The following is a 19606-nucleotide window of genomic DNA, read 5'->3' on the forward strand; positions in this document are numbered from 1 at the left end:
CATCTTGTTAATCTTTAAAGTGCCACATTGTCCTGCATTTTGCTTCAACTACCCCAGACTAACACGGCTACATTTCTATCACTATTTTACACACACACACACACACACACACACACACACACACACACACACACACACACACACACACACACACACACACACACACACACACACACACACACACACACACACACACACACACACACACACACACACACACACACACACACACACACACACACACACACACACTTTTAAGCAGTCCATGTGTGGAAGAAAGATATTAAAACAAGGGATACTTAACAAGTAGCAATGCATAAGTTAGTTAATATGAAATCAAACAAAGAAAATTAACACTACCCTTTAAGCCATTAACACCTTATGCAAACTTTGTTTGAAATGCAATCATGCAAATGTCCAAGCACACACACCTCCCCTTGCAGCCTGCTCAACCCAGGCAGAGAGAACTGTAGCTAGTCAACTGAAAAAACAAGTAATACTCTGGTAGCACTTGATAGACTAACAAAACATGTAGATGGCATCATGGGCTTCCATGGGCACAGCCCACTTCTTCAGAGGACATGAGTGTTGTATGTCTAAGGACCAAAATAAATAGGGAACTGAGGGTGGGGTAGAAAAAGGGAAAATTGGGAGGGAGGGATGACAAAGAAAAGGCAGTGAGTAAAAAATCTCTCAAGCGAAAGCTGAGTCTATCAGCACCTGAAGGCTGTCTAAGGGGGCAGATCAGAACCATTAATTAGCAAACAACAAAGAGTCACAGGAAACACTTAAAGACTAATGAAACATCTAGATGGTATCACGAGATTCTTCAAAGATAGGGTTGCCAGAGAGTTGAAACAAAAATACCGAACGTTCCCTCCCCCCAAAAAAAAACCCCACTGGGAAAAAGTTCTGTTGAAGGAAAAAAAGCAAAAAGCAAAAACAAAACAAAAATTAAAATAAAACAGCATTAAAACAGCATATCCCCTTTAAGAGAGAGCGCAGGGAGAGGAGCAGGGGAGCGGTGGAGCACAAAGGGTATGTCAGCACAGCAAAGTTATTCCGAAATAACTTTCCTAGTGTCTACAGAGCCAAACCACTATAGAGCACTTACTTTGAATTTGGTAAACCTCATTCTACAAGGAATAACGCCAAATTCGAAATAGCTATTTCGAAATAAGTGCTGTGTAGACACTTATTTCAAAATAGGGGGCCTCCAGCCTTCCCAGGGTGGCCACTCTGGCCTCAACCAAGAACACTCCTCTCCCTTCCCCCCTCCCTGGAGCCCTTAAAGGAGTAGACTCTGGCCACACTGCCTGTGCCAGCTCCAAGCCTGCCAGCCCAGAGCCAGCAGTCAGTGTCCCTGATCCAGTGGCCCCAAAACATGAGCCAGCAAGTTACCAGCAGCCAGCCCTCCACCGCTCCCCAGGACCAGTCTGCCAGCTCCCAAGAGCCTGCCAGGGCCCGGAGAAGGCGGGTGCCTTCTTGGTCCAGGGCGGAGATCATGGACCTTATTCAGGTTTGGGGGGGGAATGCCCCTGATGTCCATGATCTCTGCACTAGATAGAGGAAGGCGGCTGTCTATGGCAGGATAGCTGCCAGCCTGGCCACCAAAGGCCACATGCGAACCCAGCAGCAGGTTTGCATGAAAATTAATTTGGTCCAGCAAAACCCCCATCTCTGAGCTTGCCCTCTCCCTTCTTCCCCTTGCTTCCCCCTTCACGTTTCCCCTTCCCCTCTTCCACCCTCTCTCCTTCCCTCTCCCCCCTCTTTTCCCCAGTCTCACCAGAGTTTAATTCCCCCCCCACCACCCCCAGTTTTGTTAAATAAAGAGTTTGTGTTCATGAAAATACATGTATTTTATTTGACATCAGGAAGGGGGGTTAAGGAGGGGTAAGTGGAAGGACATGAGGGAGGAATGAGGCACAAGTCCCAAGTGGGGAAGACCAGGGAGACTGTTAGTACTCCTCAGGGTGGAAGGTCTCCTGCAGGGCCTCCTGGACACTGACAGCCCCCCAATGGACCTCCCGGATGGCAGCCTGCAGAAAGTGCAGCCAGGCTTACAGCAACGCGTCCAAGAGAAGCACCAGAGTGCCCATGGTGTCCCGAGTGAGGGCAACCAGAGCACAGAGACAAAATGCTTTGCTGTCCCTCATCGAGATAGGCAACCTGAGACCTGGCTGTCCGGAGGGGGGGGGGGGGGGGGGAGGAGGAGAAGAGAATCCCCTTTAAGCACTGGCCTCAGACAGTAGCCACACAAAGTAACTCCTGACCTGATGCCCTGCAGGACCTGGTTCCGGCCAGCCTTAAGTGCAATTCAGTGTCCACTCAGTGTGGATGTGCTATTGACCCACAGAAAAAAAATCAGTTGGGCAGGGGCAGTGGGGGCTGGAGTGCCAACGCAGGCTGCCCAATGTTAGAGGGGAGGAGCCCTGAGCCTCAGGGGCCAGATCCAGGAAGTCGGGGGGGGGGGGGGGGCTCAGCCCCTGAATCAGATGTGAAGGGAGGTCAGTCCCAGCCCCAGGAGGCAAAGAGAGGGTGGCTTGGGTGAGCCCTGCCAGGGGAGGGGGAGGAAGTTCTTGGGCAAGCCTGCCCCCCCAGGCTATTTTATTTTTAAAAATATGGTCACCTGGGAGGGGAGAGAGACGGGTATCAGGATCTTTACTTTTCTTGTTTACTTCTCCATTGGAGCTGGAGCCACAATTTCAGGTTTTTTTCCTCCTTTCTGGCTGCTTCATTTTCCCCTGCACTCTCTGGTGGCTCTGGAGCATCTCATGCTGGTTTGCTGACCTCTGCGATTAACGCCAGTTAATTAATTTTTTTAACGCCAGTTAATTCTGCCCTGCGTTAATCGCAGGCTTTAACGCCCACTAATTGACAGCCCTAGTTATAATCCTGAAATTGTTGAAATGGACAAACAACAGTTAGGCACACAGAAGCCAAAAAAAATAAATGGGATCAGTGGTCTGTTTTGTTCAGTATTCTGTCAGTCAGAAATCTGTACAAATTGAACCCCTGTAGTCTAGCACTCTTGGGACCTGACTGGTGCCAAACCAGACAATTTGCCAAACAACAGGAATTCAATATTGTCTAACAGCTGGGCTCTTAGAAGATATTTAGGGGTAAATTAAAGCTAAACAGCATCAAGGGTGTCCATGTTAGTCTGTATCTGCAAAAACAACGAGTAGTCCTGTGACACTGTAGAAACAGATTTATTAGGGCATAAAATTTGTGGGTAAAACCCACTTCGTCAGATGAATTGGAGTGGAAGATATAGAGGCAGGGTGTGTGTGTGTGTGTGTCTCTCTCTCTCTCTCTCTCTCAATGAGGCGAGAGAGAGAGAGAGAATCAAGTCAGAGTGGAAGTGGCTCAATCACAGCATTTGGTGTGAGGAAATTGCCACAGCAATGAGCCACTTCCACCCTGACTACACACACACACACACGCACGCCCCTGTAACTTCCATTCTAATGCACTTGTGAAGTGGGTTTTACTCATGAGAGCTGATGCCCCAATACAGTGGTATTCAAAGTGCAGTCTGCGGACCACTAGTGGTCCATGGCTACCTCCCAGGTGCTCTGCAGCCTGAGCAGAATCTCCTCTCCCCTACAGCAGGGAGCCCGCGCTGCTGCAGGCTGGAGCACCAGCTGTGGCTTCACACTGAGTGCACGAGGGGAAGTGAGGAGGCGCGGGAGTGGCACGGCATAGGAGCCGGGGCGGCCTGGAAAGGGGAGTGGAAGGCATGACCCTGTACTGCAATCCACATCCCTGGGGCTGCCCCTGGGCATGCAGTTCCTGGGAGCTAACGGATTTCTCTCTCTCTCTCGCGCGCGCGCGCGCACACCGCTCCGGAAGGAGACAGGCCTGGGGCTGCTCTGCGGATCCAGAGCTGGGCGGCTAGTCACACGCTGCTGCTGCCACCTCCATGGGGTGCCACGACCTGAGTTTTGCCATACCGCTCCCTGTGGGGTATATGCTGAGGTGGGGACACCCTTGCCTAGCACACCATTGCATCCAGCCAGGCTGGAACCAGCCCGGGGCTGCAGACTGCAGATGAGGAGCAAGCCCTGGACAACAGGTTGTGCTGGGCAGGGAAGTGACTCGCTCCAGCGCTTCTCCCGGGGGGGGGGGAGTGGGCAGGCACTGAAAGTCCTGGGGGGCTGCCCTGCCAATGCATGCACTGCAGGGGAACAGGGATGTGGGGGCAGGAGGGGAGTGAAGGAGGATGCAGGAGCAGGATGGGAGGGGGCAGGGGTTTCACTGAGGGGATGGGGTAATACGGGAGGAATCAGGCTGTGGGGGGATCATGGGGCTGAGGGAGTGAAGCTGGAGCAGAGAGAAGATGTTTGGGGGGGAGGGGAGGGAGATAAAATTTTCTTTTGTAGAAGCTGCACTTTCCTTTACTCCCCACCTCTGTCTCCCTTCCCTCATCGCAGCATGATTCTCTTTGCACCTTATTCTGTGTGAATGAGAATTTCACCCCATTTGCAGGTGCTGCAGGAAAGCTAGCAAGTCTGTACATTGTTTAATAATCTGTAGCTCCCTTGGAATTAGACTGGGTACACTTGCTTTCCTCCAGGTCTCCAGAAGAGTAGCTGTTTCTAAGGCCAGTGCATATTTCTGCTGGCAGTTCAGACCCTCATTCATTATTTCACCCAGCGCTTGGAACTGTCTGTGTCTGGGGCTCGTTGCTTTTTCATGGATCAGTCTCCTCCAGGCCCTGTTATAACCCCTCAGTTACTGACAACACCTCATTTGGATTGCCAGAAAACAAGCAAGGCCAATGGAGACCTCTCCCCTCCATGATACTGAATTCTTCTTGGCATAGGATTTTTAAGATATATAGCTGCTTCAACATCTACATATAAAAGTGAATCAATATTCTTCTCTTACTCTTAGTTTCAGAGCCATATAGTTGCCACAGGAACCACAAATCTCCATCATAACCCAGAAAGGCACCAGTGTTTGTTCCCCTTCCATAGATGGGAACACAATAACTGACCCGTCACAAAGGTTTTGACATGCAGCTATTTGGCTGCATTCTCACCCTCTCACCTTTTCTGCATTACTCCCTCTTACTTCCTCCTGCCCCCAAACTCCCTCTTCTACCCTCACCCCAAACCTTCTGCTGCTGCCCAACTCCCTTCTAGACCCTGCCCTCCTCACCCTCTTCTGCACCCCACCTCCACCCAGATCCTGCATCTCTATCCCTCACTGGCAGCCTTGTCCCCAGCCCAGAGCCTAAGGGGGTCCACAAAATCTACTAACTACAGAACCCCAGAAAAGTAAATCTGGCCTATGGGAAGCGCTGAATCTCAGTCTACCCTATCCCTTCTCCTCACCCCATGGGGCTGAAGCACCAGAAGAGTGAGGTGTCTAAGTTGGGGGCCATATCAGTGAGGGTTACAGTTTTTTGAAGGAGTGTTTTTGCTTCTCACTTGTGTGGTCCCCAACTGATTTCTGTGGGTCAGTGGCCCCCCTGACACAAAAAAGTTTCCCCACCCCTGCAATAAATAAAACATGGGGACTCTTTTGTTTTACTTGCTTTAGAATGGTGTGAAAAAACTAACATGCGAAAGTTAAAACTCTGTTTAATAATTTAAATTAACAGGGCTCGCCAAGCGGCAGCGAGCCATGCTCGCCAGCCGTGTGGTTCTGCGCATGCGCAGATGGCTATGCGCTGGCTCTTCCGGGTTGTAAACTACTCACAACAGGAGTACATTATTTGTCGAGCCCTGTAAATTAAACCATTCTCCCTACCTGCAGCACTAACAAAATAGGTTGGGTGTAATTATGTAATTCCATTAGCAACCAGTGGTACACGAAAAGGTTTGCATTGATCCAGGTGGTCCATGGGCCAAAAAGTTTGAGAACCACTGCCCTACTAAATCTGCTAGTCTCTAAGATGCTACAGGACTCATAAGTGGACATCCAGCTAACTAAAATCATGTAGGATGACCGTAGATGTAATCAGACCAGTGTGTGCCAGACTAGACTAGACAGACTCAACCTGAACTAGATTCTTCAGAGAAAGTTACAGGAAATCCTGCAGTAGCAGGTCTGAGTCCTCATAGAACATTTTTTCCTAGTTCCTATTAGAGGTTCCCTTTTGCCTTGAAGCACAGAGTTATACCTGTTTATTCATAAACACAAGAGTTTTAAATCATTACTTTTGTAATTGAGGATGTTCTCATTATCCACATCAATTTTGAAACGACCAAAAATGCTTTGCTCTTTGATTCAACAGTATCCAGCGGCAGCAGAGTAACAGTGAATTGCATATAACAGTATTTCCTTTTATCAGTTTTAAGTCTGCTAACTAGATTTTATTGCATTCGCATCTCCTCTTCTAACTATGCAGTCCTAAACTTTTCAGGCCTCACATAGACGTTTCTTTCAGCCTTTTAATCACTTATCACCAGCTTCTAACATCCTCCCTTCCAAGTTCTAATTTCCTCAAAAATTGTGTAAGGTGTCCAGAACATACTGTATTCTAGAGAAAAATACATTTAAATTTTATACCACATTTTCATAATTATCCTAACACCATTTTTATAACCACAGCACATTAAACTAGCTGGAAAGATTGCCAAGTCTACTTTTTCAAGGATTACTGCACTGGAAGATAGAGAAGGAGTACATGTAATACACCTTGATTTCCCTAAGGCGTTTTAAACAGTCTCACATGACATTCTCATAAGCAAACTATGGAATTATGGCATAGATGAAATTACAATGAGGACATATAGCTGTTTGAAAGACTACTCAAAAAATAATCAGCAGCTCACTGTCATATTGGAAAAATATACAGAGTGGGGTTCTGCAAAGGTCAGTCCTTCCATACTCAATATTTTTCATTAATTACTTGGTTAAGGAATGGAGAGCACACTTATTAAATGTGCAGATGATACCAAACTTGAAGGGGTTGCAAGCACTTTGGATGGCAGAATTAGAATTCAAACCAACTTACATATTAGAGAACTGGTCCAAAATTAACAAGAGGAAACCCAATGAGGTGCAAGGGATTACCACACTTATCAAGGAAATACAAAGTGAAGAATAACTGGCTAAGCAGCGTTACCACTGAAAAGAATCTGCAGGGTTACAGTGCACCAGAAATTGAATGCACCTATAATGAGATTAAAAGGCTAGTATTATGAGGCATTTTAACACCAGATTTGTATACTGAAGGCACAGGAGCTAAGTTCCCCTCAATAGGAAGCTGTATGGCCACACAGAATAAAGCCCTACTCACTTCATATTAAGGCCCACACAGGTACGAAGGGTTGCTACAGATGAAGGAGTGGTGCCTCTCTCCACCGTCATCCATGCACAATTCCTGCACCCTGGGGTAGAAGCACCCCTTTCTTTCTTGGCCTCCATCCAGCCTCACTTGGATCTGTCCCTAGTGCTGCCACAGCCATGGAAAAAACATCTTTCACCTAGCCCGCAGCCACTGCAGTAAGGTGTTGGGTGTGGGGAAAGTCCTCTCTTCATAGGGCAGCTTGCACCCCAAAATTTTCATCCTCAACCCCATTCCAAAGCCTCCACCTCTAACGCCTGCCCCAGCTTTGAGCCCTCTCCTGCACTCCAACCTCTCAGCCACACCCCTGCCACTTACTGTCGATGTGTGGAATGATTTGTTACATGATACATCATTTCCATACTGGTACACAAGTCATTCTGCACATGAACATATAAAAAAAAATTAGAGGGAGCACTGCACAGGAGGTAACTCCACCAACATATTCAGCTCTTGTGCCAATTTTGGACACCACACTTTAGGAATCATGTGGTCAAAATGGAGAGCGTTTATAAGAGAGCAATAGGAAGGTATAATAGTTTAGAGTACATGATCTATGAATAGGAGGAAAAACTGAAAAAAATAGCTGGGTATGTTTTGTTTTGAGAAAAGGAGACCTGATAATATTGAGCACTGTTAGAAAGAAGACTATGATTGCTTTCCATATCTACTGAAGGCAGAACAACCAGTAAAGGGCTTAATTTTCAGAAATATTCAGGTTAGCTATTGGGAAAAGATTTAACTATATTATTAGTTACATTCTGGATCAGGCTTCCACAGGAGGTTTCTTCCAATCCTACACATCCATGAGTCTATGAATACAAGTCACTTATACAACAGAACAGGAAAGTCTCAATCAAGCAGGGGAGGTATTTAAGAGTACAGTAGAACTAAATATTTAACTAACTACATTGTATTAATAAAAATGAAGTGTAAGCGTAAGGTCTCACAAGAAAGATATCAACGGGGCAGTGACAAACAAGGTTAAATTTCTGCTCTCTAAAGATGCTCCATGTTTGCATACAAAGAACATGTGTTTCTCCTTGAATTGTAGTCTTTCCAGACAATGCTTTGAAGTAAGAAAAGCTTTCTAAATTAAGAGTCCAACTGGTTGGTTAATCATTTCGTTAGCAGCTGAAGGGATATTATATGCTTACCTGTCAAATATCCTGGCCTCCTTCAGAACATTCCCCAGATTGATGTAAGCATCCAAAAAGTTTGGGTCAAGTGTCACAGCCTGAAGATATTAAAAAGTTAACTTATAAGCTTTGAGCATTACAGCATACCGTAAACAGTACCCCAAAAAACACAACGTTGCTAGTTTTTTTTAATGGATATAACTCAATATTTAAGCAGTTATAGGATTCCACAAACAAACTTTAATCTTTTAGGAAGATTAAAGGTAAGCATAAAATACTAATATAGACAACATATTTGTGCCTGCTCTTTGGAGTGAATTTAGTACTTGTGAAAGGTGCTAGACTGACAATGAAGATCCGAGTTTTGTTTTTATTCACAGAACACACAACAGTATAAACTCCCCTAAACTGGTTTACCAACATATCAACTCTGGCCTAATTGTTTCCATGTTCAGGTAATCCCTTGCCTGTGGAAATGGATTTCAATAGATGCCAATTGTGGCTGTTACGTTTAAAAATTAAAACATTTCTTCAAGTAGTATTCTTGATAGTTACAAGATATGGGATCACTTGATCACAGAGTGAGGCTCAAGCACAGCTATTCTGAACAAGGGAGCAACAGAAAATGATGTTTATGGCTTTACAAATAGTAAGACAAAGGAAATCCTAGAAAAATATTGAGTGAAACATTCATGCACGTGTGTGTGAATTAGGGATGTAAGAGTATCCATTTATACAGGTAACAGATAAGAATGAGCTTACCCGTTACCCAAATGATTATATGTGGCTCCTGGTCTTACTCCTCTGGAGCTAGCTGATGCCCTGGCTTCTAAAGAGGCAGCAGCATGGGGCAGCAGCCAGCTTTTAAGCCAGCTTCCTGCATGTACAATCTCCTGCCTGCCACCCTTCACTGCTGACTCTATACCAGCCAGCTTCCCAAAAGTGGGATGGCAGGCGGCAGCTGGTACTCACTAGATGCCAGCTTAAAAGCTGGCTCTCAGCGTGCACTAGTTCCCAGGGATGCCACCACATCCTGCTGCTTCTTTAAAAAACAGTTCCCAGAACGCAATGGCTCCTGTCTGCCACCTCACTCCTGGGGAGCTAGCTGCTGTTCCACACTGCGGGTGGCTGTAACTACTGACATTTTTCAGCGGTTACACAGTTAGCCAATTACTTGCATTAACATCCCAACCATGAATCCCTTTCTACAATGCTTTTTTCAATCCTACAACTGTGCCCCAAAGATTTGTTTGAAGTTGGGTTTACTCTACTTAAATGCAATGCTACAATTTCTTTACCTGTTTTAGGAAACAACTCTACTTACAGAATTAAGAAATGCAATCCATATTCCATTATGTGTGACAAAATACTAAGTCCACTACAATTTTTGTAGGTGCTATAGAGAAACTTAGTACCAGAGAAGAACTTCTACCAAGTTCACATCCAGTTCTTTATCTTACTAGAACCTAAGCTAATAAGCCATATAAAATACAAAATAAAGAATGCAAATGTAACGTTAGAATTCAGTAAGCATTTGACAGGCTAAAAAAAAAAAATACATTGACTAAAGATGGCTGAATGACCATAAACCAAGACTCAAAGAGCAACAGAGTAACAAAAGCCAAGACAAAATTGTCCTGTAAGGTATACTAGGACTGGATTTATGCCACTGAGGAATCTGAAGAGAAATATTATGTTATGAGATTATGCTAACTCAAAGGTGTTGTACACTAGCAAGAGCAGGAATTATACAAAAAAAATCTAGAAGTAAAAAGGACAGCAGAAAACAATATTTAATATCCTGGAAAAATGCACTTAGTACATGTTAATCTTCCTAAGCTATTCAATGAAAATACTTAAAACACCGTGAAGAAAACTACTTTATCAGGAAGCTTGTACTAGCCAACTTTATTAAGAGTGCTAAGATACTATACTAGGATGACATTTTAAAAATCTATGTATTCTTGCAATGTGTCTATCCTTCGAGTCCATTTGTGCAAGAACATCTCCTGAATGATAAGAGCTAAGACCACCAAACTTGGTATGCAGCTTGCTCCTAATCTTGCTTAAAGCAAGGTCAGTTTGGTTGTGTCAGGACTAATCAGCTATGGCTGGAATTTGATTGTTTGTCGGAAAAGGAGGGAGTTATGCCATGGAATGACCACAGGGAGGACAACAAGCACTCCAGTGGGAAAGCCAATGGCTGACAGCAGCCGACAACCCAGTTGCCCCAGGAAACAGTTTCTGGCCACTCAGGTCTGGAGAGCTCCAGAAGGCAGCCTGCATACCACCCCCCACAGTGAAGCAGATAGCAAGGGTGTCCTGCCCAGTTTCCCCCACCAGGCCAGACCTGGGCAATACCAGGTAAGTCTTCTAGTGCTTGTAATAAAGCAATTCTCAGAGGAATTGAAAGATGAAAAAAAGACTATTAAAGCCACTTGCCCCACAGCGTCAGAGCAGACTTTTTCTACCTTAGATACCTATGAAAATTCCTTATTACAGCAAATCTGAAACACCATTCAGGTGTGAAATGGGCAACATTACATGTGAATAGGTATTTCACAAGTTAAGTTTCACCAATAATTAACAATGTATAACATAGCACAGTAATATATGCAGACCTGAATAGACCTTCTACCAGCTAGAAAAGTGCTTATTTGTATGTACACAATTCTTTGCTTGCTAGAATTAATTGAAAAACACAACAGTTACCTTTTCAAAATGATGAATGGCAAGCCAAATTTCTCCTTGAGCATTGAACACACAGCCAAGATTACTCCATGCTACTGCAAAGTTTGGTTGGGTCTCAATTGCTTTCAAGTAACAGGCCTTGAAACAGTTAAGAAGAAAGATACAGAGGAAGGGGGATATTTATAAAAAGAAAAAATAAAAAAAAAGTTGTCAGTATTCCTTCTCTAACCAGCCAAAAGTGATCCTGCAGTATAGGCTAGCTTGCGCCAAAACTAATGCGCTGTAAACAGCTGGCTGATCCTGCGCCAGCGCAAACCAAAACCTAAGTGCACGCCCACTATTTTTCAGTTATGCTGATCTTTAGGTAATATGCCTTCAAAGACCAATTTATCTGAGGACTTAACAGTGTTAGCATGGAAGTGAGGATTTTTCTTCCAAATCATTTCTGATTTTGATGTCACATCTAAAAGTCACCAAGAAATTACTCAATAAAGCAACTGGTTTCCCTTGGATACAAAGTTCTTCAGTCATGAAAAGTGTATATGACTTTAAAAACATGTTCACACATTCAGAGTATTTTTAAAGAACTGGAAGCAAACTACTGAAAGTGACATGAACATTTCTGAAGGCTTTTTTCCTTTCTCCTGAAGCAGAAGTTACATATAAATTGCATTTTATTCTGCTACTTATACTCACAACTTCTCCCGCTTGAATTATTTTGACTGAATCATCTCAGCCTCAAAACCTCAAATAACAGAATTGCACGAAGGTTGAGGTCCCTGCAATGCAAGCGCAAGAAGTCGCTGGCGCATCCTAACAGCACGCCGCTGCGCTATCGCTGCAAATTGCTGTTCTATGTAGAATGCCCCAAGAGAGTGAACGGCCAACCAGAATCATTAATCTACCAGACAGGCCCATGTAGAAACGTCCATGTTAAAATTTGACATCTAGAATAAATGCACTGTGACCCGATTTTGTTTAAAAGGGTATGGCATGGAGCTCAGACAGCCACCCAGAGATTAATCATCTAGTCAACCGTTCACAAGGGCTTAATCGCACGCAATGCGCGTTACCGCTGCGCAGCCTTTGCGCTACTGCAGGATCACAGCGCATCATCAGAAGAGCAGAACGCTGCAATCCAAACAAAGAAGAAAAAAAGGAAAAAAATGAACAACCGGAAGAGTTAGAAGCTTTTACTATAAATCTATCTTCAATTATTTTTTTAAATATCTTAATTTACTTTTACTATATTTCTTTACAGAATTGTGGCTAGTAGTATAAAACATTCTCTTACATTACTTGTTTGTAAATAAAATATTTTAAGCTGTTTCTGAAGCCACAAGACAGAAGATTCAGGCATGGAGGCAAATGGTTTTGCTGTGGCAGTTACAAACCCGTTACCATATTTCTCATCATGTGACTTTTCGGTGCGTTCCTTGCTGGAAGAGGAGGAGGAGGTGTGTGTCTGCCCTAGATCCAGGCCTCGAGCTCCCTTCAGCGAGGCACCTTACGCATGGAATAGGAGGTTTCACCCACCTGAAACCTTCTAAATACAATATCAGTGGTGAAAAACCAAAAACAAGAGAGAAAATAAAACAAGATCATTAGTAAAAGTTCAACAAAGCAATTGAAATTCTCTGGATATGTCTAACATGGGAATGAGGACAATCTGTAACATAGGAGTCATGCAGAAGGGAAAGGGTTAATCAGGGCTATTGCATACTGCAGGGACACTTTTTGGAAGAAAGGCTCTGAAATGTCTACAAAAAATTAAATTTGGTTCACACTAAGGAATTTGCTGGCTTGATCTTTCAAATGCACTGATAACCAAAGAAATACATTGCAATTTTACTCAAGATATTTTTCTTGGTCAATGAGTTCTCAGAAAAAAAACAGAGTAACTTTCAAGCTAGGTGTCTCCAGAGCTCTGAAACAAAGAGGTCAGCAACCTAAGGCAGGCGCAAAGTCTTGGCCTATACCAGTCACACTAAAGCTGCAGTGAAGTGCAATGCATGTTAGCTGTCCACTTGGTGGGCTGAGAACCAAGCGTCTCAAAGACAATTATAATTGGTGAACTACTATTTCAAAATCTGTTCAGCTCAGCTCTGACCAACTGCGAATTAGGCTGGCCTAATAAGTATACATCCAAGCTGTCAGAAAAAATTACAAACAAAGCACTTTAAAGTGGCACCCCCTCTACCAAATGTTGCTGAAAATAATATCCCTCCCCAAATGGTGCTGCAGCCAAACAGACAGCTACACTGACCATACACTCCACTTCTTAGCATGCGCGTGGGGCTTGGAGTAACAGATGTGGAATCCACAGTCACTCTGGTTTCTCCACACTCCTCACCCCTGCAGCGCGGACGCGTAAGGTGGCTTGTAACAAGACCATTTTGGTTTGCAATCAAAGTTTTAAATACATCAAGAGCTTTAAAACCCATCTTGGTAATCAAATTTTCAGTTTGGGAAACACAGACTGCTAGAAGCCACCTTTCCACTTCAGCAAGTTTTCTTTCAATCAGTTCATTTCCCAAACAAACCAGCTTTGTCCTTTTAATGCTTTATTTTAGGGAGGCATGAAAGCACAAATTTAGGGGATAACGTACTGCATCAATGATAGCCTTTCTTCCACTACAAAGGTGAGGGAAAAGGTTAAAGAATAAAATCTTTAAAAGCCAATATTACAGGGTAACATCTGGATAAGGTTCTTCTCACTTACAAGCCGCAAAGGACTTTAGAAGAGCAGCATTTTCAATATAGCACCTGCATTGTACAGGGTTCTCGAGCTAAATCACAGGCTCTCTGCTTGGCACCAGCAGGCAAGCCTCAGATTTGAAGGACTGTTATTTATTTCCAGATAAGATTCATGGTGGAGGCCCTGCCCAGACTTCAGAATGATATCAGATAGTCTAGTTCAGCAGAAAGACTCAGTAATGTTCCGTTTCTTGTTTTAAACCAACATTTAACATGGACGTGCCATATCTTGCCCTGCAACTACGCTGGGGCAATTCAGTGCCTTCATTTTTCAGCAGTTTCTTAGATTGTTTGCAGATCAACGCAGATTTGAAGACTTGGTGGAAAGTTCAAGTTTTCAAAACACAGATGTTTAAATGTATTCTACTGAACACCTACCTTGGCTTCTTCCAAGCGACCCAGGGCTTTGAGCAGGTTCCCCAGGTCACTACGAACACAGTACAAGTCCTGAAAATCAAAGTCATATTATCAGAAGCTGCACTTGGGAGTACAGAGACCTCAAAGTTCTTCAGGGAAATCTTATGAAACTGCTTAGACTTTTCTAATCCCCTAGTGTTCTTTATTTTCTACTGTATCATTCAAGACCCCCTGCAACCGTCCCAATGAAGCTTAATGGCTTCTCTATGCACTAATCAAACTGCTAATTAAACAATAATATGGTGAATCCTATAAAGAGAAACAACCAATTAATCTAATTCACATCAATGGAAAAACAAACTTATTTTCTCTAGGTCTCATTTTTGTAAGTGGGCCTCAGTTCTTTCGAGCAGTAGCGAAAATGCCTTTGGAAGAAGCTCTATCTAAAATCTACCTTAGTTTTCAAAACCCTCAGCCTAATCGAACCCTTGCACCTATCTGTGTTTTGTTCAGATACTCTTGTGATGGGACCTTAAGTGCCTAGACAGAGACCCTCCTACTAAAGCAGTGGTTCTTTTCCACTTCTGCTCATTTGGTGGTCTGTTAGTACAATATGGTATGCCTGAACAGAGCACAAGCCAACAACAGTGTGCTGCAATGAAGAAAACTAAATCTAACAATTATTGTAATCACTAATAAGTTGGACTCAAGTGTTTGGACAAAAGTGACAAGTATTGTCACTTTGATTTGTTAGTTTTGCATAAAAGAGAATATGGAGTGAACCATGGCTCTTGGCCTTTACTGGCCCTGCTTCCTTCCATACCCACTGAAAAGAATACTAAAGGAGAAGAAATGTATCCAGGATACCATCAAACGGCTCTGTAAATGCTTGACCACTTGCTTAGAGGCTAAGATAGCAAAACAACGCTACTGTAAGCACTGAAGGATCAGTATTAAAGTGGCATGTTATTTAACAGAGGTTATTTTTAAAGTAAAATGATTTTACCACCCCATTTAAAAGGAGATAGAAAATGTCTGACGTATTCCATTAATGCACACACCACACATGTACTATCTTGTTTAACCACAATTTGAATATATAACCAAAAAGAAGAAGTTACTCACCCAGTGTAGTAACGATGGTTCTTCAAGATGTGTCCCTCTGTGGGTGCTCCACTCAGGTCTCGATGCATCCTTGCACCCTGCGGGGGATCAGGGATTTTTGCAGAGCAGTGCCTCTTGCCCTAGGATCTTGCCCCCACCCCCACCTTCCCATTTGTGGAGTGCACGCGCGGTGCGAGTCCCGTCTATTCCTTTTCTACCTGAAGTCCATGGAGATTCCAAGCAGAGGGGAGGTTGCAAGGGTAGTGGAGCACCCACAGGGACACACATCTCAAAGAACCATTGTTACTACACCTGGTGAATAACAACTTCTTCAGCGAGTGGTGTCCCTGTTGGTTCTCCATTCAGGTAACTCCGCAATAGTACCTGCCCGATGGAGGTGGGCATTGGAGTCTTTTTAAGTTGAAGGAGGAAGGATCACATCTGCTAGAGATATGGAGGGTATTTGGCCCCTTCTGTAGGGCATAGTGCTGTGCAAGAGTATGGTGTGAGGACCAGGTGGCTGCCCTACAAATGTCCAGCAATGGTACATTGTTCAGGAAGGCCGTTGTAGTGGCCATCGCACATGTGGCGTGAGCGCTGACAGATTGTGGTGGCCATTTGCCCCAAGCTCATAAACGATACATATGCAGTCTGCAATCCACTCAGATAGGAACTATGCCAAAACTGATATTCCTGTGCATGGTACTGACCATGCCACAAAAAGTATGTCCGATTTCCTGGTTGCTCTAGTTCTATCAAGGTAAAATGCAATTGCCTTCCTTGCATCCAGAGTATGTAATAGCACCTCCTTGGGGGAGGCATGAGATTTAGGGAAATAGGCAGGTAAGTAAATGGGTTCATTTACATGGAAGATGGACAAAACCTTAGGGAAGAAATTCATCCCTAGTAAAGACAGTGAAAGGTGTCTGCCATGAGGGCTGTGATTTCTCCTACCCTTCTTGATGATATTGCCACTATGAATGCCGCCTTCATGAATAGGTATTGTGGGAGCGTATTGGCTAGCAGTTCAAAGGGTGGCCTAGTGAGAGTGTCAAGGACCAAAGTCAAGTCCCACGGTGGCACCGGGGGGAGGGGGGGTGTGGCCGAATTTTCTGTAAACCTGTGAGAAAACGCTTCACCATGGAATGCGTGAAGAGGGAGAAGCCGTCTACTGGGTCATGGAAAGCCATAACTGCCACGTGGTAGACTCGGATGGAGCTGATGAAGAGGCCTGAGTCACTACGGTCCATTAGGTAGTTGAGTCAGGTAGGTTTCGTGGGATGTAAGTTGCGCATCAAGAACCATTGTTGAAAACGTGTCCATTTGTTTTCATAGGTGCTTCTCATCGGGGCACACTGACTATTTAGTAGGACTTGTTGGACTCTGTCTGAGCAGGTGAATTCTTCATTTTGGAACCATGAAGAAACCATGCCGTAAGTTTGAGAGTTTTGATGTTGAGGTGGCATATACTGCCGTGGTGCTGCGTAAGGAGGTTCGGCACTGCCGGGAGAGAGATGGGTTGATGTATCAATAGGTAGTGGAAGTAAGGGAACCGGGGTTCTCTTAGCCAGGCTGGGGCTATCAGGATTACCGTGGCTTGATTGAACAGAATCTTGTTAATCACTCTGGCGATAAGAGGAATTGGTGGAAAAGCACAGAGTAGGGGAACTGTCCAGTGAATGGTGAAGGCATCCCCTTGTGACCTCTTGCCTAGTCCTGCCCAGGAGCAGAATCTGTAGCATTTGCCATTGTGAGTTGTTGCAAAGAAGTCTATAGTCGGAAAGCCTCATTTGCGGAAGATTGAAAGGAGGATATTGGTATTGATCTTCCACTCCTGCTGATTGTTGGCTCTCATGTTCCGTTGTCCCAGTATATACACGGCTGTTAGAGTTGTCTGGTTCCTAATACACCAGTTGCAAAAATCTGATTGCTTAAGCACAGAGAGTGAGATTGGGCATCCCCCTGCCAATTGACACAAAACATAGAAGGCATGTTGTCTGCAAGGACACGGATAGTTTTGCCCTTAATCAGGAGAAGGAAATGGGCGCAAGCCCTGCGAATGGCCCTGACCTCCAGGATGTTGATGTGGAAGTCTCTCTTGTGTTAGGCCCATGTACCCTGTATTGATGCTGACTGAGGGGTCTGGCTGGTGGAAGGGCATGCCGGCAAGCAGATTGGATGGAGATGTCCACCACTCTAGAGACTGCAGTACTGGTGGAGGAAGCGTGAGATGCCTCATGAGGCTTTTTTGGGTTGGTATATAGTTGACTGCAAGCCAATGTTGAAGGCATCTCATGTATAGCCTTGCGAATAGAACTACAAAAGGTTGTGGCAGCCATATGTCCCAATAGTTGGAGCCATGTCCAGACCGTGGAGAAGGAAGTCTGCTTGACCCGTTGAACGAGATAGCAGATTGCCATAAACCTTTGCTGAGGGAGATAGGTTTTTGCAGTGACCAAGTCTAGTAATGCCCCAATACATTCTATCCTTTGCATAGGTTGTATGGAAGATTTTTGTATACTGATAAGCAGGCCAAGTTGGGAAAAACATTCCCTGGTAACCACTGTCATGACAGTAGTTTGCTGACAGGTAAGGCCCTTGATTAACCATTGTCGAGGTAAGGAAAGATAACGTTCTGCCTTTTGAGGAACTATGGCTAGCATCTTTGAAAAATACTCGGGCGGCCATAGAGAGGCCAAAGGGGAGGACTCTGTACTGACAGTGGTCTTGGCCCATGACAAATCTGAGAAATCTTCTGAGAGATCGGTGGATAGTTACATGAAAATATGCATCTTGGAGGTCGAGGGTTGAGAACCAGTCCCTTTCGTCCAGTGCAGGTATGATGGTTGCTAGGGTCACCATCCTGAATCTTATATCGCGAATGAACTTGTTCAGTTTCCTGAGATCAAGGATCAGTCTTCATCCCTGTTTTTTTGCTGTGAGGAAATAATTGGAGTAGAATCATCTCCCTCGGTGTTCTTTGTAGACGGATTCTGTAGCCCCTAAAGTGAGTAATTTTTTACACATCTGCCTGTAGTAGGGGCTCATGAGAGGGGTCCCAGAAAAGGGACAGGGTAAGGGAGGTGGGTAGGGGGCATGGATGTAAAGGGGATTGCATAACCTGATGTGATAATTTCTAGGATCCATTTGTCTGTGGTAATCTGGGCCCATTGTTGGTAGAAAGGTCTCAGGTGGTGATGGAAGGTGGCATTGGAATGCACTGGTAGTGTGGGGTGGTCACTCAGATCCCAGACCAAAGCTTCAAAAATTTGTTTGCTGGAGGTGGACTGATTTGTGGAGGAGTGGTTTTGCTGAGTCCTCCTTCCATAAGATCGTTGATTAGGCCTGTTATCATATGGCCTCTGGTGTTGCCTGTAGTAATTGTAATTATAGGCCCTAAGCCTTTGGTAGGGAGTATATCCGTGTTTCTTATTGGGTGGGGTGTACATCCTGAGTGTGCAAAATGTCATGTGAGTCCTTTGTTGATGGAAGGATCTCATCTATGTTTGTTAGCAAATAGTTGTCTTCTGTCAAAGGGGAGATCCTCCACCCTTGCTTGCAGTTCTCTTGGGATCCCTGATGATTGCAACCATGAGGCCCTATGCATTACACTGAGACATCCATCATGGAGAGCAGTTTTTGCTATGGAATAACCCTCTTGATAATGGATTGGAGGTGAGGTCGTTTATTATAGGCAAATATAACTTAGATAGGGCCATGATAAGGTGGGTGCATAATTGGCTGGATAACCGTAGTCAGAGAGTTGTTGTTAACGGTGCTAAATCCTGCTGGAAAGGGATAACAAGTGGAGTTCTGCAAGGGTCTGTTTTGGGACCCGTACTGTTCAATAACTTCATCAATGATGTAGATATTGGGATAGAGAGTACGCTTATTAAGTTTGCAGATGATACCAAACTGGGTGGGGTTGCAATTTCTTTGGAGGATAAGGACATAATTCAAAATGACCTTAGCAAGTTAGAGAAATGGTCAGAGGTAAACAGGATGAGGTTTAATAAAGAGAAATGCAAAGTGCTCCACTTAGGAAGGAACAATCAGTTCCATACATACAAGATGGGAAGCGACTGTCTAGGAAGGAGCATGGCGGAAAGGGATCTAGGGGTCATAGTGGACCACAAGTTGAATATGAGTCAACAGTGTGACGCTGTTGCAAAAAAAGCAAATATGATTCTAGGTTGTATCAACAGGTGTGTTGTAAGCAAAACTCGTGAAGTCATTCTGCCGCTCTACTCTGCAC

The 19606-nt window shown here is 44.4% G+C and overlaps 1 protein-coding gene across 3 annotated transcripts in view; it reads right to left on the reverse strand.

Annotated features, from left to right (window-relative positions):
* The window catches only part of OGT (O-linked N-acetylglucosamine (GlcNAc) transferase), a 100411-nt gene that overhangs the window by 63737 nt on the left and 17068 nt on the right, over positions 1-19606 (reverse strand). For all 3 annotated transcript variants that reach the window (XR_012900194.1, XM_075917997.1, XM_075917996.1), the window contains exons 4-6: positions 14269-14337; positions 11155-11271; positions 8461-8540 (exon numbers count right to left, since the gene is read on the reverse strand). Coding sequence is in view for 2 of the 3 variants with exons in the window: in XM_075917997.1 (XP_075774112.1) it covers positions 8461-8540; positions 11155-11271; positions 14269-14337 (266 nt within the window). In the remaining variant the exon portion in view is untranslated. The remainder of the gene's footprint in view (positions 1-8460; positions 8541-11154; positions 11272-14268; positions 14338-19606) is intronic.

This window comes from Pelodiscus sinensis, chromosome 13 (genome assembly GCF_052426305.1).
Source record: "Pelodiscus sinensis isolate ZL-2025 chromosome 13, ASM5242630v1, whole genome shotgun sequence".
Lineage (NCBI taxonomy): Eukaryota > Metazoa > Chordata > Testudines > Trionychidae > Pelodiscus > Pelodiscus sinensis.